The following is a 24,978-nucleotide window of genomic DNA, read 5'->3' as shown; positions in this document are numbered from 1 at the left end:
AGAGTATTTTATAGGAATTGCTACTTCTGCATATTAATTGCTAACAAAGGCAACATAGAATGGAAAGATACACGTCTGTCTCTGTGTCTAAGAGAAATCAGGGCGAAACTCTGTGTCTTCAATCAAACTAGAAAGATTTAGGCCTAAAGGCGAGCGCTGGAGACACATGCGGAGATGTCTGGGCAAGTTACTTAGGAGCTTGGTGACTCTCTAGTGCTGACAGTGTCATTAATGAATGTTAGCGACCAATGTTAAGTATGATCTAGTCATATTCATGATTCAATCAGATCTAAAGTAGCTTCGCATATTATCCATGATTAGATTATCCATGTTTGGACTATCTTTGGCTGGATTATCCATGATTGGGTTATCTATGATTGGATTATCCATGATTGGATAATATGGCCTTGCTGTCCACGGTGCTCAGGATTGTATCCATCGTGAAGCTTTTCGTTTGAGACAGTTTAGTATCTGGAGTTGGCAACTGCACGGGCTCCGTCTTGATCGCCAACTCAATGGATTTCATTTCCTCAACAGGCTGCTGCTCATTGGATGCGAATGTCGCAGAGTGCAGGCGCTGAGTGCTGAATGCCTTCCTCTCTGTGACGTAATCATGGCCTGAACCGTGAGTGGCCTTGTGCCCTGCCAAAGTTCTGGACTGACAAAAACCTTTGCCACATATGTCGCACTTAAAAGGCTTTTCTTTTGAATGGATGTATCTGTCAGAAACACACAAAGTGAACCAGTAAGAATACAAATGAGGCATGAATGCATTTTGCTACCAACGACACCAGGAGGAAAGACATTAATATTACATATATAGAAATATCGGGGCTAAGGGCTGAGTGGGAAAAGTTCCTGGTTTTCGAAATGTGGTTCGAATCTAGATTTTGAGCTTCCGGATTTTCGGAATGCCCCTGAGTCCACCCAACTCTGACATAAATTGGGTAAGAAAAGGTGGTTGGTCGTTGTGCTGGCCACATGACACCCTTGTAAAACCCTAATTGAGTTCATATTGATCCTTAAGCCACTCATAGACTTCGTAAAAATCCCTTTGGGGGGGGGGGGTGAATGGGAGGATGCTTTTCTTTTTTTTCCTGCAAGATTTTTACATTTACAAACAAAAGCTGCCACGTTCGCTGAAGACTAAGCTCTCTACAGATGAACCTATTCACAGTTAGTTGATTTTAGGATGTATATTAAACACTACATTAGCATAATTTTTAAAAGATATATGATAAATATTGGTACTGACCGGTGGTCACGCAAATGATCCTGCCTCCTGAAAGCTTTGTTGCAAATCTCACAAGGGTACGGCCTCTCGTCCGTGTGCGTCCTCTCGTGGATCAACAGGTTGTAACTCTTGCTAAACTGGCGGCCACAGTACTTGCAGATAAATTCTTTCTTGGTTCTAGAAGCATTAAATATGAATACAGGGCTATTTGTAATGGAAGAGGAGAAGTATCCACTAGTAGTGGCCAAAGGTATATGACCGCATACCTAGCTTTGTTCGACACAACATTCAGTGTAATCTTGGTATGACAATTTTGCATGATTAGATGATAATGTAAATTTATATGCTGTAAAATGTTTTTAAAAAGTGAAGTAATAGAATCTTAGATTTTTATTTGTAAATTTTGTATATATCAAGCTGGCATAGGCAAATTAAGCATGGATGAAATCTCAAACATAGCAGAACTCTATGGCTCTATGTCTACTAGCCTAGATCCATGACTAAAGCTTTACTCACGAATGTTGAGATCTACTTGGTAGACTAAATATCTTATATAATACAGACATTACTTCAAAAAAGAAGATGACTATGTTGGAAGACCATTTTTTCTTCCTTTTGGTGAAATGTCGAAACATTTCTAAGTCTGGTGATCATGAATCGACTATGAAGCGCATTTCCGGAATCAGCGCTATATGGATTCAACTTATTTATTGATTTAGATATAGACACAGGGTTGGTTTTTTAATTTATTGATTATTTTTGTTTTCCAATTTCATTTGGGGGCCACACTATTCTCTTCGCCTAGGGCCTCTAATTATCTAAGAACCAGCCCTGTGTTAGATTGTTTCTATAATGTATCATACGTAGAAATCTATATCAAGATAGAGAATCACAGGCCACAGAACGGGAACCACCGATACAAAATCTTGATTTACCTTCTAGGCCTCCTGATTTTCAGTTTTTCCCCAGTGCACTGGGGGTGTCTTAAGGGTGTATCCACCAAGGCGCCCGCGCTCATCACCTGGCGGTAGTTCTCTCTCAGCAGCCGGATGTTTTCTTCCAGTCCCATCACGTGACTTATGATCTGAATCTGATTGGTGGGCGGCGTCACTACCTCGGGGGACTGGCATCCTTCTAGATCGCTGGTGGCTGACTCCGCCAACCTCGAAAAATCGAAGCGCCTCTTTTTAGGCTTGGTTTCGGCCACTGTATCTGAAATATTGAAAAGTAAAAAATTATTACCAGTGAAACGAAACATTTGATCAATGGAAATCTAGTAAAACACCCTCGCTGGAAGGGGTGCGTCAGGATGTTCAAATCTGCTATAATATACGAATTGACGTCGTTCTGAAAACGATTTATTTATAATGGGAATAAGGACGGAATTAGACTTTGATTGGGGGTGGTGGGTGGCTTGGCTTGGCTTCCGAGCCTGGAGTCCTGGGTTCGAATCTCGGTGATGACTGGGCTTTTGAATTTCGGGATTTTTAGGACTCCCCTGAGTTTACCCAACTCTAACATCATCTGCCCCACAGATGAAAGGTCTGAAACGGAAACTATGTATTGATTCTTCACTTGGTATTGATTCTTCACTTGGTATTGATTCTTCACTTGGTATTGATTCTTCACTTCGTATTGATTCTTCACTTGGTATTGATTCTTCACTTGGTATTGTTTCTTCACTTGGTATTGATTCTTCACTTGGTATTGATTCTTCACTATCTTTATTTGATAGTAAGTATCAGGGTATGTGTAACCCCTGTTGAAAGAATATGGCGGACAATTTTATATTTAATATACATAAGTAATATAACTATACAGGCTTTTTACCGAGTGCGAAGAAGTGCAGTATTTCACGTGGCCACCCAATCCCAGCAAGCTGAGACCTACATAGCGCAGACATAGAGACATAGCCGTTGTCCTCCGGTGCTCGATTTAGGCTCTCATTTCTCCTTCTGTTTCTATATTTATATTGAATTATATAATGGAATTCGTACTATGTATAATGCAGACCATCTTTCCGAAGAATCAGACAATTTAATCAGACATCGTTAATAATATTATACACGTACAGATTTTTAAAAGAGTTCATTAAGATCTGCTGCTACAGCATTCCACGGTGGAGACCTTATAGTAGACTAAGATTGTTGATTAACATGAACGAATAATAATAAAACTCTAGGTATAAGCTATAGTCACTATAGACTATAGACACCAAATCAGCTGTTAAATCTTACGCCATCTTGGTTGACAACAACAGTTACAGGGGATGTTACTCCCAAACACCGAGTGGTGCAACCTATATAAAACACACATCAACATCCTTCCTTTTCTATAGCCAACAAAACATATATTAGAAATATTATACACGTACAGGTTTTTAAAAGAGTTCATTATGATCTGCTGCTACAGCATTCCACGGTGGAGACCTTATAGTAGACTAAGATATGTACTGGTAGGTCACTTCTTGGTCTCAAGTCTTAGGTCAGCAGTAACTCCTCTTTAAATTCGCGGAGAATTTCTTTCTTATAGTTATAGTGTTTTTTTGTTTGGTGTAATGCACAAATTGTAAGACAAATTTCCTTACGGATAATAAAGATTATTATTATGTTAGAAATGAACGAGTAGTCATTCTCTGGCGCTGCCAGGGTCGAGTTTCGCCAAAGAGAAACAAAATTCATCGTAGTCCCTTTAACAGTTTCCACTGAGGAATTTTCTGGTGATGTGGCAGGTCTGCAGCAGTACCGCCCTCTGACAGGCAACGAAGATTTTCCTAGGAATGTTAAGGGCCTTGAAGGTGTCTGTGAGGTCAGTTGTTATTATCCCCTCGGTTGATATAACAATGGGGTATATTGTTATTTTGGACAATTTCCATAGACGCTTAATCTCCAAGCCTAGGTTCCCATATTTTCTTTGTTTTTCTATCTCAGTTTTTCTTAAATTATGAGACAGTGGTACGGCGATATCGATAATGGTAGCGGTTTTTTCTTTTTTATCGATGAACAGCAGATCCGGGCGATTGAAATCTACCGTTTTGTCGGTCAGAATAGGCCTATCCCAGTACAGCAGATGATCAGTAGACTCGAGAACCTCTTGCGGAGAGTATTTATAATAAGGGGGAGTGTCCTTATCGATCAATTTGTACGTCAAAGCCAGGTGTTGGTGTATTAACTTTGCAACTTGGTTATGGCGACCTAGGTTATTATTATTATTATTATTATTATTAATACTTGATATGTTTACAATTCCTTCTTCAAGGATAGAATTGTGAGGTTCGAAGTTGGTCGGAAAGTAAAGCAATAATTTCGTACATAGTAGTCAGGCTGGACAGCGGAAGTTGATAGAACGTCACGGCCAGAACGCGAATGTCATGGTTACAGTTGCCTGTGCTGGTCAATTGTCTGATTCTCAATACTATATAAAAGTTAAAAGCTGTATCAACAAATTTAGTTGTTACAGACGTTTTAAAATGATATAGAGTCTATGTAAATATTTATACACACATAACGCTTGGTTTTTACTGTATTTCAGATTAAATTAATAAACCATAATGTAGCTGTAGTCAACGCCTAAAGTGTCATGGAAAACGAAAACTGCGAGATTGCTGTAGAGTTGCCCACCAGCTAGAATCAACTCTTTAAGTCTAGTTTAGCCTTGTGAACAAAGACTAGAAGAAGAAAAACAACGACCAGAAAAAAAAAATTAAAAAATATACAATTTAAACAAAACTGAGTTAAAAAATAATTATTATAAAACACTATTTGACTTGTTTAACAAAAGAGAGCAGTTTCTCAACTATTTCTCTGTTTTATCCAAGTCCGCGTACTTAAAAAAAAAATCTGGGTTAAAAAGTAAAGTAAGAATGTGCTGCCAACTGCGCTTCTTTTTCGTGGCGCTGTTAGATGCGGCTTTTACATTTTATTCTCCAAAATTTAGGTCCTCACTTTTTCTTTGCTAAAATGTCTATAAAAAATAAATCACATAAAGTTTACAAGTAATATAATAAGTATTTGAATAAATCTAACGGACTGATTATAAAGAATACATGACATTTTATTTAAATACTTATATACTTAGAAATGTTAAGACATTTTATTTAAATACTTATATACTTAGAAATGTTAAGACATTTTATTTAAATACTTAAATGATTAAATATTTCGACATTTTTATAGGTGTAAAAAAATTTGGCTCAGATATGTGAAATTGATAAATGTTTAATAACACATTGTGAAATACAAAGAAAAGAAAACAAAAGCTGAGGGTATCAAAGTGGGGCTCTTGTGTCCGTTTTAGGTTTTGTTTATTTGTTTTAAATACAAAGTTTTTTTGTTTTATTTCGGATTAGAGTTATTTTAATATTACATTTTACATTTTCACATAGTCTTCAGCTTGTATTTATGCATGTCTTTTTAATGATGTTGGGAGGTTAGATGTTGGTGATAGTTGATGTTTTTTTCACCTAAGTGGTTGCTTGTAGGTGAAGGTTATTCTGAAATTGAAAGAGGAAATGCCAACGACGATAATCAACCAGTCTTTGCGTTTGTTTTTATATCATGTCTTGTTGGCACTATCATGACTTTTTCGAGTACAGACATCCATCTAACAAACCACTTCTGCATGAGACGACATTTTAAATAGTTGTGTTTTTTTTTTGTCTCTCTCAAGGTTATCAAGCTTCTATGAAATACCCCACACCATGTGATTTTTGTTCCCATAGTTTTACAATGATAAAAAAAAAGAAAAGTAAAAAAACATGTGACCATTATCTTCGTGTAGATATTATGTAGCAGATAAGTTGTCGTATTTTGTGGACAGACAGAAAATATTGCACTGAAGAATTCATACGAAACACTTTTTTTAAAAGATTAGTTCTTTAGATTAGAACTGCCTTCACAATTGTTTATGCACTCAGCCCATTTTTTTTGCAATTTCCCTGTAACCTCCTTTTTTCCCCCCTTGTACCCCTTATCATACTGTCTTTGTGTTAAAAATGGGGTTAATATACACGTTTATCTTATAAAAAACATGGACCTGAAAAAAAAAAAGATTAGAGAGAAATAGCAAGTGATGAGAAGAAAACGAAACAAACAGCAGAAATGAATGTGTGAAACCATCGGCCTGAGAAATTCTGGGAGACTGAACCCAACTCTACAAATCTCCAAAATGATGTCTGATGATATGGATATGTAGAATTCATTGCCCAGTCCTCGCGTGTACACCAAACATGATTGTTAGGCACATTTTTTTTTATTGCTTTTCCCTTTCGACTCTGACATGAGAATTGTATGAGAGAGTCAAAAGATAAACTAGTATGAGAATGAAATAAAGTCTGAGAAAGTCCACCGAATAAGCAGGTTTTTTTGTTAACCACTTAGGGAGATAAAACAAAAGTATTCAGCATTATTTTTTTGTTGTCACATTGTTGTTTTGTTTTCCGTGAAGGGAATCTGGAAGGAAATATTGGCATAAAGTCAACTTAGTAAACCCGATCATGTTGAATTAAGTCGTGTATTAGTTTTAGCTAAACATGAAGCTTTTTGGCTGCCTTGCAGGCTACATGTTTAATTGGCAATAACAGCAACACTAGACGAAAGAATTAGAGCTCATATAAACTCTTCCCAGACTGTCAATCTCCCCCTCCCCCCCCCCTTCCTTTCCAGCCCCCCCCCCCCCGATCTTGTCACTAGACTTGACTACGATGACACTGGATGACACTGGCGCCAGATGACAAAAGATCGTGTTAGGTGCGAACTGAGGACATCATAAAAATCAGTCCCTGTTTGAATAAGAAACACATCAGGTCACTCAAATAAGAGTACTCAAGTACTCAAATAAGAAAAAAAGATAAGAAAAAGACAATTTTAATAGCTGAGATTGGCATTAAATGCAATAAAGGAATATGCCGAAGAAATCTATAATGCATATTAGGATACAATACCTTGTGCATAACATATGAAAATCTATCTGAACGATAAGACTAATTTACTTTTTTTATGTCACACGATTTAATTCTATACAGTGTATCCATTTTTGTTAATATCACAAGATTTAATACTATACAATGTATCCATTTTACTCCTCTACATTCGTTTTTAAGATTCATGTTTTTAAGTCTTGAGTACGAGTGAGAGTTGGCATCAGTCTTAAACTTAATCGTCTGCACCGTCTGCACCAAGAGTTATGTAACTTGGCTATCGCTGTCAGGGAGAAGAAAATACATAACATGGCTGCTCGGAGCACCGTAAGCGAGTCATTCGTCCCTTACATTTCCAATTACACAAAGCATACGAAGATTTAACGGAAAACCGTTTCAATAAAAAAAAAAAAAAGAAATGAATAAGAGAATCATTACTGAAAGCAGCTTTGTAGGCTATGTTACTATCACCCAAGAGATATCCCATTCGCTGGTGTTAAAAGGAACTCGGAAAAGGATGCAACCCAGTAAACTATCAATCTATATACCAATCTATCTATGTATCACGCAGTAAACACATTCCTCATCCCATATGCTAGAACAAATTTGTACAAATACTCCTTCTTCCCTAGTGCTATTAGAGCATGGAATGGGTTGCCTGAGCTAGCCAGGAAAACCAGTGACTTGGCAGAATTTAAGTCATTGGTTAATATGCATGACTAAATGCATGACGCGTAGGACATAATCATCTTCTTTTTTGAAGTAACGTCTGTATTATATAAGATAAGATAAACTATCTATCTATCTATCTATCTATCTATCTATCTATCTATCTATCTAATCTCTGCTATACAAGTAACAAGTATCCCATGTGAAACCATTATTTTATAAAGCTCATTTCTAAAAATAGTTTTTAATTACGGGAGTTGGGAGTTGTATACATTGTAAACATTATATAACTGTAAGACTAAAATATAAAATAAAAAAAAAATTTAAAAAGTGTAAATGTATCAATTAGTTCGAATCAGTCTTGTAATTAAATTTGTAATCGATCTGGACTAACAATAAATCTATGCAATTATAACTATTTGTAACGTTTTTGTTTAGCCCTATTTCATACTTTTAGCTATGCGCAATATTATGACTTGTATGGATCAGTTGGAAATGGGGAAGGGAGAAAGAGGTGAAGGTTACCGTGATCGCCTTTTTATTTTATTAAAAAGTTGTACGATTTCGAACTCGAGGGCTTAACTCTCCTCATGCCTACACACTAACTACTGTGACAGCGAAATACTAATGAAAAACAAAAGGTTTCAAACTTTTAAGCGACGACCTAATTTTCTACACAAAGTATAAAGGAGATACGAGCGATACGGTACCAAACAAATAATTACCAATAATGAATAAACAATTTTTCTTTATTGATTTTTTGTTTAGTTAGGTACAATAAATAATTGTGCCAACTTTCAAATTGCTCCGAGATTGGGTGTGGGAGAAATAACGTGTACAAGCATTGGTCCAGACAGACAGACAGAGTTGATATAAGCTTTGTAATTCTATAGACCATAAAGCTAGGCCTATATCTACTGCAAGCTAGGAGTCCATATATCCTTTTCAAATTCATCCTAGATTGCTTAACTTCTTATTTAGTTTTACAGATAGCCTGGAAGTCCTTTCTAATAAAAGGGTTGGAATTAGGCGGAATGTTTTAATACACTGAAGAGTATCTTACTTCATGTATTTGTCCTATTTTGTCATCATGTAAATTGTGCAATTTTGAGGTCTGTAGTATTTCATTGTTTTATCTTTTGAATTAGTCCAAAATAATTAAATGATGATGACACGATACGATCTTTACCAGAATGATGTCATAGCCTTCCCCTCTCCCCCCAATTAATACAAGCAATTCTCTCTAACTAGAGACACTAAAACACTTCTGGGAAGAAATCACGCAACATTAGCTAGCAGGGAAAGATAATCGTGAAAATGATAGGAATATTACCGTCTGTTGTGTCCCTTAGGTGTGAAGCAAGCGTCAGACACTGTTCTGTCCCTAGGAGATTTAAATAGTCTGGAGTCATACGACGAGCGACTCACTTCATTTTTTCCCCCCACAGCAAATGATAAGATGGGAGGGGGAAAAAAAAACCCATGATGTTCTATCTGGCTTTAGTGAGCCAGTCCAGACGCGAAACGGATTGACACTAGGTTCCCTGTGAGGGGGGGGGGGGATGGAGCTGTATCCCGTCTTGCGCATCTATCATGATTCCCCCCCCCCTCCCATCCGTGTTACGAGACGGACAGCTAATAAAGTGTGAAAGTTGTTAAAGCGTTATACTCCATTGGTCAGCATTAACGGATTGTTAATGACGTCATTTTTATACGGCGAGACCAGAATGTACTCTCGAAACCTAAAGCAAATATAGATATGATGGTGTTGAGAGTCAAAAATTAATTAATGTTTATAATCACACCCCACACCCCCCTAGATTTTTTTTTTTATTGCTAAGTCACTAAGAACATAATTAGGTAGAACCTTAGAAACAATACTATTGAAATTGTAACTTTAAGCAAAATATTTGAATATCGACTAAGTAGGATTCTCACAAATAGAATTTTTGTTGCATCCGGTGTCTAAAACGAAAGAGTTGACAAGCTATGCATTTTAAAAAGCATCTCAAGATTTGAGTGCACAGTTTAGCACTGCAAAGAAAACAAAATATGTAAGCTAGTTCGTTTATAACACAGAACATATCTCACAAACTTTTTCCTTAACGGAACACTTCGAACATTCTGAGTAGTTAGCGGAACACTTGGCTTATTTTTTTTTAGAGAGATTAATGTACTACTAGTTAATTATTCAGGCCTCGCGGAATTCAAGGGTCCCGCGGAACACAGTTTGGGAAACACTGGGGTATTTCATTGCATCAAGAATGTAAAAGTCACAATGGAAACAAAAAGATAACTTTTATTAACTTAAGTTTGTAAATCCCCTTTACTTTACATAGATTAACAATTGGAGTCTTACCTGGACTGCTGTCACTTGTATCATTCGGGCTTGGAGCGACGTGTTGCACGTAGCGCGTGTCGTAAGTGATACGTCTGCTTGGCAATCCTAATCGTGGGTCCGTCGACACGCCGGCAAGCGGGCTCCTCTCCCAGAGAAAGGGCCTCCCTGAGGATGTGACAGGCCAGTGGTTCCTGAGCGGAGAGGGCGTCAGGGCGTGCTCATCCCCGGAGCGTGAGTCTTGCAGCTGGGCCTGGGCCCCCCACGTGGCAGTGGAGCAGAGTGATCCGTATGGCAAGAGCGAGGGGAGGTAATATGGCAGGCTGTTTGGGCTGGAGACAGAAGTCAGGTAGTTCTCTCCTGTGAACACACACACAAAATATGAATATTAATGAGCGCGCTCGCACTCGCGATGATCTATCACGCGTAACATGCCTGGACAGGGTAGTGTTGACAGACGTATTGATATTCTATTAAGTACATGATCGTGGTAGCTGAACAGTAGATGTATATCTCTTATAGAGGTAGCGAGCGTGCTACTTACATTTCTAACCTGCTCTGTTTGCACCAACATATTTTGGTGACCTGGACCGTAACCCTCAGTTACATAAATTATTGGCTTGACATGCACCATCAGCCAGCTGTGAGTCTTTAGTGACTTAATTGTGACTTAGTAACGTCTGTCTATTCTAGGTTGATATATCATCTCGCTTAGGTTAATACAAGACACCGATAGCAAAGACAAACAGACACAGAAACTCTTTTGTTCGCATGGCAATCAAATCATTAAATAAATGTAACTATGATATAAACTTTTCGCATTTATATTATGAGAGAGCCCGGTGTGAATGTATATTTTGGTATTTGTATTTTTCTATACTTATAATATTTTGTCTAGTGTAATACACACATTGTAATACAAATTTCCACATGGATAATAAAGATTATTATCATTCTTATTTGTTAATACTCAGTATCTTTTAGTGGAGAAGGGGTAGAGGTGTGTATCTTCTGCTTTGCGATGCAGCTCAGACCAGACCATGTTGATCTGTATGCATAGTTGGTGTAGCCTATTTATTACACATTCTTGTATTTAAACGAAGACAAACTAGACTTTTTATTAACAAATATCTACAGGCTTTCAATCTCAGTTCTATTATAATGTTTGTTTCGTCATTATTTTTTAATTATTATTTTTGTTAACACAGAGAAATACTTATTTAGATGAAGCGTTCATGTCCATACAAATGAAAAATGATAACCTTCCATAGTGGATAAGCGTTCTCTCTCTCTCTCTCTCTCACACACACACACACACTGGTGCAATAACGTTGTATGTCCAAGGTCGAGGACAAGTTGTTTAAAAAAAAAAGGGGAACCTTCCACACCAACATGCCTGCCTGATATGCAGAAACTTACCCAAAATGTAACTCGGCAGAAAGCCGACAGGTGTGGGCGGCGATGGTGCTGGTGACAACACCAGGGAGAGGGGTCGTGGGTAGATTGGCATCATTGAAGCTCTGAGCCTGTGAGACAAATATAGCAGCATATTTAGAGATCCGTCAAAAAAAAACAAAAAAAAAAAAACTTCGTATTTTAAATATTTGAAAAAAAAAAGTTTTAAAGCATTTTACTTTTTCCCTGTCAAGCTTATTACAAAATGAGGACAAAATGATCATCATTAAGTTCTGGCATATTTAAATATAATTGTATTGGTTTCGTATAGCGCGTCTTTCATGCTTGTGTATGATCAGTACACTCAATCTCTTGAGTGCCTGCTGGGGGATGGGGGGTGTCTGGGAGAAAGTTTCTGTGATGCCTTTGAGCGTTTTACTAACACAACTCAGCTCGTGTCAAATCTCACTTAGAAATTTCTAGTCTACATAGAGATTTGATCTCAAGCCTCCTTGTGAGATAACCAAGCGGTTTATGCTACTCCACACAACCCGTACACATATATTCTTATAGTATATAGGTCAGTAAAATGTTTTTGTTTGTAAAATGTTTTTCATGTTTCGGATGTTCCTTCAGAGTTCAAGATAGTTTACTTCCTAGTCCAAACCTCTCGCAGGACGACGGGGGATGGGAGCGGGCAGGGTTTGAACCCGGAATCATCGATAAATCTGAACGACAGTCCAGCGCGCAGCCATCAGTGGCGTAGCTAGGGTGGGGAGAGGGGGCAATTCAAATTAATGCCCTAAATTTTTTTTTATATTAAGTATTAAATAGTACACCACTGCCATGTAATCTTGCTATTCACGTGGAGTCAAACTACTAGACAGCGTCGATGTTAAAGATGACCTTTGACCTTTGCTGTACAGAAAGCACGACGTGATGCGAAATGAATTGAGATCTGTCACTTGTGTATTATCTTGCCAATAAACAATGGTATTCATTAAAATGATTTTCTTTTTAATTTTACCTATATACAGTGTACCAATCGGACATATATTTATTAAGTACATTATCTCCTGTCATGATTACAAATGTCAAAATACAGGGGCCCCTAAAAAGGTCACACACATCCCGGGCCCCCAAATCCCAAGCTACGCCACTGTAATTGAATAGTGGAATAAAATGTGAAGGTCTAGGAGGGCGCTGGGAGGGGAGGGTTATAGTCTACAAGTCAGACATTAGAATGCGAGCAGTCGTTTGTTTTGTTTATGCTGTCTTTGATTGACAGCACGTCTGATGGCAGGTCGTTGCACCATGACCCCCCCCCCCCCCAACTCTGTCCACACACACTTTTGAAGCAGTGGTTCTAGCGTTGAGTTAGCATGAAGACCCCTGACCATACGTTATAACGTTATTAGGGACTAACAGTTCGACGGTTAAAATCACTCCTCAAAATGGACGTATAATATAAAGTGTATTATTATTATTATTAACGAACGAGTAGTCATTCTCTGGCGCTGCCAGAGTCGAGTTTCGCTAAAGAGAAACAAAATTCATCGTAGTCATTTTAACAGTTTCCACTGCGGAATTTTCGGGTGATGTGGCAGGTCTGCAGCAGTACCGCCCTCTGACAGGCAACGAGGATGTTCCTAGGAATATTAAGGGCCTTGAAGGTGATTGTGAGGTCAGTTATTATCCCCTCGGTTGATATAACAATGGGGTATATTGTTATTTTGGACAATTTCCATAGAGAGAAAAATGTAACGAAAAAGAAAACCAACTAGTGGAAACGAAACAAACTAAAATTAAAACCCTCAAAGATTATTTGTTTAGATGTCACTTCTTACCCAACATAGCTCGGCTTCTTCTATGGAGAGTCATCTGACATTATTTTTCTTCATTAGTGATTCCTTTTATCCACTCTCTATCTGGGGGGAGGGGGAATCTTTAACAGTTATATCTCCCACGTCCTATTCTCAGATCAAGTTGAAACTTTGCACAATTATTCATTGAACATGACCATTAGTTAATCAATTAGTCGTAATTAATTTATTTTGTTTTTGGCTATATAGAAAATGTACTAAGCTTAGACGAGATAAACCTTGTGTAAAGAATTATGTCGTTCGCTAAACTTTTTTAAGTGGTAATATTCTACTAGCCTAATTTTTTTTTTAAAGTACTTAAATAGCTCAGTGGCTAGTACGTCGGCCTTTTACCATGGAGGTTGGAACTCAAATTCAAACATGAACTTTTGAAAAAGAAAGCACGGAATCTTTATCCCAGTTAGCTCCCGCCCCCCTCGCCTGATCCATAAAATTGATTGGACCAGACCGCACTGAGCATGCTAAAAAAATGAAAATTGCGCCTGACAAAAAAAAAGTTTAAAATATTTCCAATCGAACACATGTATAAATTGTTAGTGTAGATCTATTAATAATTAACTACATGGTTGATTCAAGACAATTAATGCAAATTGACTTTAAAAAACAACATTTTACCTGGTTAGTTATTTAGATCAAGAAAAATTGAACCCTAAAGTATAGAGACGAAGGAAACAAATACATACGTCTGACAAGTAATGACAGATCACGGAGAGTTTACTATTAGAAGGGATTTTTTTAAATTTTTGTTGTGTAAAAAAAAAAAAATAGGTGCCTGTACTCAGTGATGGATGGCCTAGTTTTTAACTACTAATACATTAATAATAAACATTAAAATGCAAGTAAAGTAATAAACTTTTTCCCCACATTGAAAAAGGTGCCGGTACGCCGGTGCCGGTACGCCGTACTGGTGCGTAACGTCATGACTATTATTATTTTGATATGATAGTCTTTTTTTATTTTAGTTTTAAAATGCGTAGTGAGGGGGGGGGGCATAATGCCCCGGGCGTAACCCTCATTTATATTTCTATGTGATGTTCATGAAAAATGGGAGGGGGGGGGGCGACAATAAAGTACTTTGACCCGGGCGCACGTTTTGCTCACTACACCTCTGGTCCTAATTAATTTGGCTGAGAACTACGTAGGTCTTGTAATTAATTCTCCGGGGAAGGGTGGGTGAAATCCTGCCTCATTACGTCATCAGTGTAAATCATGATTGACATAAATATGCAAGTTTGCTCTTCTGCTACGTTAGTCTAGTTTTTGTAGTATCTGTCTTGTATGTGTGTTTGTTTTAGAAAACTGTCTGCTGACCGCTTGACCTCTACTGGACTCGTGGATGGCAGCATGCGGACTAGCAATACAGAAGTCATGTCACAACAAATCGCCATAGCAATGCTGAAACTATGCGCGCTCTGTTCGCGTGAGGTCATTGCCTTTTTAGACGTACAGATAGACTACATTGAGGGATTGAGAGAGAGAGAGAGAAGGGGGGGGGGGGAGAAAGATGGATAAATAGAACAGAGAATGAAATCCAGAAAAGGGAAGGGAGATGAGGTGATAAAGAGTTAGGATTAAAATATAAATGTTTGTGTGTGTGTGTGAGAGAGAGAGAGCGCGAAAGAGTAGAGATTTTAAGTAGTGACCATCATAAATTTTCAGTTCACACAAGAATGCTGATAATAAAACAAATCAAAAATAGAAAATACTCTCAACTCTATAGTGTGACTATTATTTACGAATTCGTTGATTTTTATGAAATACTGCAGAATACCAAACAGATTTAGTTAATTGCCTCCCTTGAATGATAGTTTTTCTTAGTTAAAAATGGTTCATATGTATGTGCATTTGTTTGTATGTGTGTTTTTTTTCAGTAAGTTTTTTTAGAAATGAAGACCACGAGAGCAGCCGTTCCACTTAAGAGTATAATGAAAGCGACGCGTGAAACTGGATTCCCAATTGAGCGACAGACAAACAGAAACAAGATAACGACTTTCCGGAACATTGGTTCACCTTTTCACCCACCCTTGTCCCTGTTGCATGGCTAGAACTTCTGTTGTCACATTCATAGATCAATGAAGTATCAATTTTTTTTTATCCAGACTTGACACAAAATCTACGTTTTAAAAAGTCATATATTCATTACATCAGCACTAAACAAAGGGTCATCACTTATGGTATTGCAGTTGACAGCAGTTGAAAAAAAAACCCCACACAAATAGCTGTACAGACATTTTGAAGTGTCACAACAGAACACAAATTCACTAAACACTTGATGCAAACGCCGAGCGAGTTGATGTCCTCAGTTAAAGTGCCCCTGTCAATGTCGTAATGTAGCTGACCACATACACAGCATTGTTAGAACGAATCAATTCCAATCTAGTCAAACAATAAACACACGGCATATATCAAGCATAGTACTTTCACACTCTCGTAGGAAACAAGGCATACATTGTGGCATAACCGCTTGGCTACCTATCAAGAGATGTTGAGTTCGAATCCCGACTCGAGCTGAGATTGTGTTCGCTTGCTAAGCGCACTGAAACCAACAAGTTACTACCCCCCCCCCCCGCCCCTCCCAATGTCGACGGAAGTGATTGAATCAAAGTGCGATAAGAATGCTATACACAATTATTTCAAAATAAAATAGAAACAAAAAAAAACGTATACATTGAACCAGTGTTTCCCAAATTGTGTTCTGAGGAACCCTAGTGTTCCGCGAGGCCTGTTCCACGAACTACTGGTACAATTAACTAGTAGGCCTACACCTGAATTAATCTCTTTAATAATATTGGCAAAATGTTCCACTAAATACTCGGAAGGTGCAAAGTGTTCCGTTAAAGAAAAAGTTTGAGAAACACTGGACTAGACATGAACATCAAACAATAATTTGAGCAGGATGGAGGAATCTCATAAATATGCAAGTTAGATCTCATTGATTGCTGATTCAAAAAAAATATATCTTGTAAATGTGCCTTATTTACAATTGAAAATCAACTATTTGATATATGGGACCCTTCTAAATCCATAGATTATATATCAATGCTAAATATATCTTGAGGGCCCTAAACTATAACTTGTGCTACCTATAATAAATCTAGTGAGTTAAAATTACATGCATTCCACTTCTTGAAAAAAAAAATAATTAAGATACAATTAATCAGCTACCTTTAACAGTCAATAGTAGCTTAGAGGGGGCCTCCCCCCCCCCCTTACTCTATAGCGCCTATAGACATTGTGCAATTTAGAGGGAACATATAAGTGGGTTGTTTTAAAAATGATTTTTTTTTGTCTTCCTCAGTTTTTAGACTACAAAATGAAAGGTTTATTACATTGTATGTTTTTTTCCACTTAAACTCAAAATCTATCTGTGGTCTAACAACAACTATGTTCCATGCCTTAGTTCTACAGACACACACACACAATGGAAACGGAAATCACTGTTCAACTCACTGACTGAACTCAGTCTTAATAAGGTGATCCTATTGTAGCTTGGCGCTACTCTGTGTATAACGCATGCTATTTTATATACAACGCAAGAGTTTAATACAAGACTTGGAGTTAAACATAAAACTTGGAGTTTAATGCCAGACTTGACAAGGAGTTTAAGATGAAATAATTTTCTTGGTCCTAACCAATGTAAATTCCGATTGACTATAATTGTCCACCTCAGCATTAGTACCTAAACAAGAGAGAGGTGTAAACATGAACAGCAACAGGATAGGAAACACACACACACACACACGAGCAGCGCTTTCTAAGTTCTGTACTTCTCGGTGACAAGTGACCTGGAGACGTAGGCTACTGACTAATACAAGACTTGACTTGGAATTTATAAAATACTTGACTTGGAATTTATAAAATACTTGACTTGGAATTTATAAAATACTTGACTTAGAATTTATAAAATACTTGACTTAAAATTTAATACCATACTTGACTTAAAATTTAATACCATACTTGACTTAAAATTTAATACATAGTTGACTTAAAATTTAATACATACTTGACTAAGAATTTTATAAAATACTTGACTTAAAATTTAATACATACTTGACTTAAAATTTAATACATAGTTGACTTAAAATTTAATACATACTTGACTAAGAATTTTATAAAATACTTGACTTAGAATTTTATAAAATACTGGACTTAAAACTGTATAAAAAACTGGACTTAAAATTGTATAAAATACTTGACTTAAAATTTAATACAATACTTGATTTAGAATTTTATACAATACTTGATTTAGAATTTTATAAAATACTTGACTTAAAAATTTATCCAAGACTTGAATTAAAATGTATCCAAGACTTGACTTAAAATTTATCAAAGACTTGACTTAAAATTTAATACAAACTTGGGAGTTTAATGTAAGACATTTAAAAACTAAATTCATGTGTGGTTTAGTAAGAAAAATAAAATGAGATGGATGTTCTAGCTGTATAGTGATTATACGTAATGTTATATTATATTATTACTATATTATATATACATCATGTTATATTATACCTAATGTTATATTATACGTCGTGTGCTATTATACGAAATGTTATATACGTACTAGACATATTGTGTTTATAGGAAAAAATGGGAATGCGCGAAGGTTTTTAAACTTTGTTTATGAATTGCAGGCCTTTTATATATATATCTACATTGAAGAGAAAGAGAGAGAAAGAGAACTATCTTCCTAATCTGAAACCATAATGACAGCCAATGTAATCAAATGATGAATAGATTTTATTTTAAAATGACCTTCTCTTACCTTCGAGTCAAAACACAACAACAAACAAATCAGTAATCCGTACACGGCGAGCTCCTGGTGACAGTCCAGGCTACGTAGAGAAGGTTGACGTCTGCCTACAACTAGATTGTCCTATCTCTCATAGTTTCCTGAATAACTTCCCTTTTGATGGACTTGGATTTTTTTTTAGCAGCGAGTATTTCAAGTGACTTCACGTGTTCTGCGAAACTTGGGGTCCTCTCGAGAATCACACACACATACACATTTATAAGGACGCGAAAAAGCTATATGTTAATATTCAGATATACTATCTTGAGCAAAAGACCATATGACAGCCCAATGTATTTAAGCAGTAAGTATTTGTCTCTATATACAGGTATTGAAATAATGACAACAGTAAAGTTTGGTTAAGAATTTTTTTGTACCGTAGAAATTTGGTATTTATATGCGGATTAGTTTGACCACTAAACGATGGGCTTTTGTAACTATTGGATAGGTCCCTAAAGTGGGTGGAGCTAGCAAAGCATGAGGGTGAATAATTTATATAAATATTGTATTTTCTTTCTTTAGGAACACATTTTATTTTTGAGGGCAAAGTGAGGGGGGAGAGAAGTTTGGTTACAGCGATGACTTACCTCCCTTTTGTGGTGTTTCAGAAAGGGGGAGCCAATGATAACAGCCCTGGCGTAAAGACGTGGGAGGAGCTAGGGCTCGGAAGGCGGGGACTGACCTGACTTCCAGTCGCGGTAAACCTGTCATCGGTTCCCTCCAGGTGCGAGTCCGTGCCAGACACTTGCTCTACTGGGCAGTAGATCAGCTCGGGTTCTCAAAAAAGGAGTGGCGAAAAGCAAATAATCATATTGAGGCGGAAGAGCCCTGGAGAGAGGGGGGGGGAGGTAAGATGTGTTACTGGAATGGTCTGCTTGCGTCGTCACGCTTGGATAAACACGTCGATAGACTATTTGTAGATAAGAAATCACAACCACTCCTTAGAGCTGTACCCACATTACGCCCACCCCGAGTCCACAATGTCGTCAATGTGTTCACAGCTTGGTCCAGAAATGATAACCTTGATGGAAATTTGGAGTTGATAACATGTCATCATTCTCCACTTTAACTGACCAAGTGTAAGTCGTAGCTGAAATATTGTCTAAATGTGCCTTTAAATATTATACACTTTTGCCCCTCGAAATGTGCGGTAGAGGAAATACACGCACACCCCTTCAGCCCCTTGCCATTTTTCTACAAGCTCTTCGATCACATAAACTTTTTTTTTTCAGTAAGAAATAAATATTTAAAATACTTTTTTCAAAAAGACAATCCCTCCTTTATACATCTTATAGAGCGATTGCTTTACTTTTAATAACTAATAAATATTAGATAAAAGAAACATTACAACGTATTATAGCCTGCGTCCCCCCCCCCCCCCCGCCCTTCTGAGAAAGAATTCTGGCTAAGCGAATGTCTAGATCTACTACACTTTACAGTATTTCAATGATAGGACTTTAGATCTAGACTTGGAAGATGGTGCGCAAATGTTCCTGAACATTATTCATCCTTTCAAGGAATGCGGAAATACCCGAAGACGTTTAGTACGTTCAAGATCGATATTTTCGAGTTCTGTAGTCAAATTTAAATCTATCTCCTTTTTTCTTGGAAAAATAATAACAGCCAAGCTAGAGTCTTTCCAGTGAGGCCAGGGAGCTAGGAATGGTATTCTCAACGATAGACATCAGCTGACAAATTTCTAGGAAAATTGTTCTATAACATGTATAAATTAGGTATTGTTGTTGTTTTAAAGTATTTTTTTTTATATAAAATTCAACATTAAAGAAACATTTTTTTACAATACCTCTATTCAAGTCCCTCCTTCATGGAGGGTGGGCGGACGCTGATCTTAAAAATGGCTCTAATGACTTTCCTAGAAATTTAACAGATGATGATATCAGATGATATCGCAGAGAAAAAAAAATGACCCACTCGTTGGCCACAAGTGGAAAGTTTGACCATTATATTTATTTTTAAAGTTCGCATTCTTGAAGGTGAAAGGACTTCTTTCACTTCGGGAATTTCCGATAGTAAGGCTTTAGTGATTCAAGAGTTTAATAAATTAATGTTCAGACAAATTGTGCGCATTGTCTTCTAAGTCTAGATCTAAATGCTTATCATTGGAATAGTAATATCTATATGTCATATGGCCAGCACAACGAGCAACCGCCTATGCTTAAACACACACACACATATAATTCGTTTGTGTTGATCATGCCTCAATTAAACTCCCAGGCATTAGGTGTGGGAAAATATGAAGCTAGCAACTGGGTTTGAGTAGACATATGTAGCAATGCACTCATCTTTAATCTTTGGAATCGAAGACATTGCCATTTATTTATTTATGTTGATTATGCCTCAATTTGTTAGTTTGTTAGACAGCTTGTCTATGTCAATGTCAAGGATGCAAGTTCAAGGATATATTTCTTGACGTGTTTTGTTTGTATTTTAAATATATGTGTCACGTGTTTCGGAATTCCCTTCCAAAGGAAAACTATTATGTCCTCGCCCAAACTTTCTGGGTGACGTCAGGAAAGAGCAGCGGCCATTGTTGGACCTCCTTAAACACAGCCCAGAGCGCAGACCCTACTACTTAGACGAGCATCTATTTGTAGAGCTGTGAAAGTCGTAAACATGAGGTCGTTTGCATGTGTTTCAGAAACCCGAGAGTTCGTTCATGTCACTGTCAACACAGAGTCTTAATCTACGTCCTAAACAAGGTTTATACTTTACATTTGCGACATCTTCGTCCATTTTACAACTAATAATCTAATTTGTAAACAAAAACATTTAGACGTCAAATCTTCTTCGTCCCGTTCTGCTTCGTCCTGACTGGTGAGTGGGTCTACCACGGAGCAGACAACTTGATCGGCGCCAAAGTTGTTGTCTTTTAGGGTACTAGACGAGATATCGAGCTGACCATGCTATGACCACCAAGTCTGTGTCCACTCTTCCAGCTGTTTAACGGGACCGTGTTGACATTTGACCACACCACACGACAGACACCCCCTCCCCCTCCAACGTTACCTATGCCTTATCAGTAAGAGTTGACGGCAACTAGCGGTCCTGTCAGTCGGGTCCCAATAGTATCGATAGCTCTGTAGAGGAAATACACGTATAGTGTAGGATGAGACAAAAAAAAAAATATAATATCAGCCCTTTATAATCCATGACAATGTCGATAACATGTTTTTAGAGATACGACAAGAGCTATATAGATGCAAGTCGACTCAAGCACATTGAGAATACATTGTACATTAGATTTGGTTATTGCCTTATATAAATGAAGTTGCTATCACTATGAATTGTTATTGTAGCATTTAAATATCTATGTTCTAATACATATGTACATTCGAATAGTGCACTATGGTCCAATCACTTTTGTGGACTTGTGGTGGGAGGGGGTATCTGGGAGAAATTTTCTGCTCTGCCTTGAGGCGATGAGTCTGGATTTGAACATGAGTTACATTGACAATATCCAATTTACATTAGTTGTACAAAGTAAAGTTTCCCTTTCAGACCTATAGGACAGATTATGTAAAAGTCATCTGTTTCTGTGGACTACGGTTCACAATCTATATTGGGTAATAATTGAAATATTTAAATGTACTTTAAAACTCAAAGGTTTAAAAAATAGATAGATAGATAGATAGATAGATAGATAGATAGATAGATAGATAGATAGATAGATAGATAGATAGATAGATAGATAGATAGATAGATAGATAGATAGATAGATAGATAGATAGATAGATAGATAGATAGATAGAGATCACGGTGCCCTATATTCTTATGTATGTATGCTTACCAACTAACAATAAAAGGAGGTACTGATGTATAGGATTGTCTGTAATCTTCAAGCGAAAGAGAAGAAAAAAGGGGGAGAGGAGGAGAACTTATACACCTCACTGTTTACATGACGTATAGCACGACATCTTAAGCGCTTCTTGTCCAGTTAGTGGACTCTCCCTTTACGACCGCCTTTTGTCCACTCCAGCCGTAAAACAAACAATTTCCGTGACGCAACATCCGGAGATAAGGATGACCGGCCAGGTGGCTGTTGACCACGACCTGGACTTCAGGTGGTCATCTTTACCCAATGTACTTTGAAATGATAGAAATAGAGCTCGAAAGAAAGGGAAGTCACTGCCAAAAAAAGTAAATGGATAAATCATTCACATCAATAAGTGTTAACAAACTAATGATAATACTAAAAAAATAAAACAGAAATGTGACTAATAGACCATAACTCAGCCATAAGCCAACAAAGCATAACAATTTACTATTAAAGCATTTTCCAGATTTATTGCAATGGAGGTGGTGGTGTATGTTTTTTTCCCCCAAACAGTGGCGTAACTAGGAATTTGCCATCATTTGGGGGCCCGGGGCTAGACCTCTGTGGGGGCTCAATGCCTTTTGCGTAATATTTAATATTTAATGTAAAAAAAAAACCCAACAATTTTGAACATTTATTTGCTGCCCCCCTCAAGTGGGGCCAGGTGGGATTTTCAAATTCCCCCCTCCTCTCCCTTACCCTAGCTACGCCACTGCCCCCAAAGCATGCACATACTTTGGTGTCATCCTTGAGGTCCTATAATATTGTGTGTACTTTCTTATTTAAAGATCCAATTTCAACACACAGCATCCGTCCATTGAAGTTTAACCACTTCGAGTGCCCACCCATCATGCCCCAGTTCTTTCATTACACCGTGACTGTGATTTTTTTTTTTTTATAATTGAATTGAAACAAAAATGAGCATAAAGCATTAGACATAGACATAAATATATATGTCCATGGCATTAGATATTTGAATACTTCCTGTACAAATAGCAAAAATATTTAAGACTTTGCTTGGTGTGCAAACTGGCTGCCTCGTCCAGCGTTAAGCGATCTGGAATGTCGTCTCAATGGTCCCGGGTTTGAACCCTGGCCCCCTACATCCCCACCGTCTTGAAAGAGGTTTGGACCAGGAGTATTAATCTTCATTTCTAAACTAACACCTGAAACATGATTTAAAAAAAAATAATAAAGTGAAATTAAAAATAATATGTCTAAAAATAACTTTACCGGCTAAAAATCTATTCCAATAAAAAAAATCACTTGAATTAATTACAAATCTGATGCCGAATAGTTGCCTGGGAACCAGCAGAAGTTTCTGACACATCTCTCTACACTTCGCCCCCCAAGAGTCTACTTCTAGCTCCAAACTGAATATCTTACTTTCACACAATCCTAATCCACCTTCCGGATTTTCCCCTTTTCTTTCATTTGGCTAATAACTAATAGGGCCGTGGTTCTAAAAATATTGTTATCATGAACCGAATTTGAAGTTTGGACATTGCAAAGAATCAGAATGCTTAAAAAAAAAATAATTTTTATTTTTTTTTTTTTTTTCGTTTCGTTTATTAAGATTGTTTCAGGTTAAGTTTTTTTAGTTTTCGTTGCTGTTTTAATACGCTAACAAAAATTTTAAAAAGACTCACCACCCGAGGTGGAAAGCACTTAGCGCGAGAACCGCTGACTCGTCAGAAGGTCTGAGTGTGGGAAAGAGAAGTGAGTAGTTAAAGATAGTGAAGCTAGATTAGAGGGAGTCCAGCAGTAAATAACATCCTGTCATTCAATGACTGTCTCGATACTCAAAGTAGCACATTTGTAAGAACACTTTAAGTAAAGCATGACGGAAACTTAGATACATGTCAATACATCTAAACTTGACTAATACGTTTAAGTAAGTAACGACCAACCTCCTTTACTTTTCCCCAACTAATGTCAGGTACCCATTAGAGCGAGGTGCACTCAGAGGTGTCCTAAGGATTCCGAAAATAAAAAAGTCCCAGTCTTCACCAGAATTCGTACCCGGGACACCTGGTTCGGAAACCACTCAGCCACCGCGCCTACTTAATGATCAGTTATTTCATCTTCATTTTCCACCTTCTCATTGTCAAGTAAAGGGTTCAGACCCATGAGATGCAGTGGTTTCCAGATCAAACAGTATTTCCAACAGTTCTTCTTCGTCTTCTGTTACTACCAGTACTTCCGGTTCTTCTGCCTTCTCATTATTATCTTGGGGGGTGTGATCAGATAAGTAGCCTTATACCTGAGATGAACTGCGCAGTAGTTTCCAGAACAAGCAACTCTCTATTTAGTTTTTTTTTTATAGGGAGCCATGTAGGTCATGGTCGGCAATCTATGGGGACACTCCACAAAGAAGGTAAATTTCACTAATCCCAATTTTCAGTTTCCGGAACATGTCTTGTTTCATTCTGTTGTGTTCGGTTCTAATGCTAAAAAAATAAATGAAATGTTGGTATGTCGGGATAGCTTGTAAAAGGCATTGTTTTTCTTGAAATTTGGATGAGAGCTTGACTTTGTCTTCTAAACAGTTTTTTTTTTTTGGAGTGGGGCAGTATCCTATTGGAGCCTACTTAAAAAGTATGCGGCTTTAAAGAAAGTGGCCAGTATTCCCTGGAGACACTCCATAGGGGCATGATTCCCTTGTTCCTATATTTGTATTTTATTTACTAACCAACCGCGAGTACTCCCCCATCCCGTTATTTCTGGCTTCTTTCTATCACCGGTGCCGACCTTGAGCTGAATGGTATCGAGCTGTTCCATGATACAATTAGCAAATTAATTAAGTGGGTATTTTCACTATAGTTATGACAGTACTATCTCAGTCATAGTCTACTCATTTTTTTGTGTGTTGTTGAGCAGATTGTGAAGAGTTCTAAGAATCCCACTTCTATATTCAA

At 37.4% G+C, this 24,978-nt stretch overlaps 1 protein-coding gene across 2 annotated transcripts; it reads right to left on the bottom strand.

The window, feature by feature from the left end:
- Positions 1–322: 322 nt before the first annotated feature.
- On the bottom strand, positions 323–23,423 carry LOC106055571 (protein krueppel-like). 2 transcript variants are annotated; one of them, XM_056016164.1, is made up of 6 exons: positions 23,294–23,423; positions 11,578–11,684; positions 10,180–10,518; positions 2,170–2,446; positions 1,256–1,411; positions 323–719 (listed from the first exon to the last, which is right to left on the bottom strand). In XM_056016164.1, exons 2-6 carry the CDS (start codon positions 11,669–11,671, stop codon positions 383–385), a joined length of 1,203 nt encoding a protein of 400 aa, XP_055872139.1. In that variant the 5' UTR covers positions 11,672–11,684; positions 23,294–23,423; the 3' UTR covers positions 323–382. The 2 variants fall into 2 exon arrangements, with proteins under 2 accessions (XP_055872139.1, XP_055872138.1); XM_056016163.1 differs by lacking the exon at positions 23,294–23,423 and adding an exon at positions 18,199–18,573.
- Positions 23,424–24,978: the final 1,555 nt, after the last annotated feature.

The sequence above is a fragment of the Biomphalaria glabrata genome, chromosome 17 (genome assembly GCF_947242115.1).
Source record: "Biomphalaria glabrata chromosome 17, xgBioGlab47.1, whole genome shotgun sequence".
In the NCBI taxonomy this organism is placed as follows: Eukaryota; Metazoa; Mollusca; class Gastropoda; family Planorbidae; genus Biomphalaria; species Biomphalaria glabrata.
This window is presented reverse-complemented; position numbering and strand designations above follow the sequence as displayed.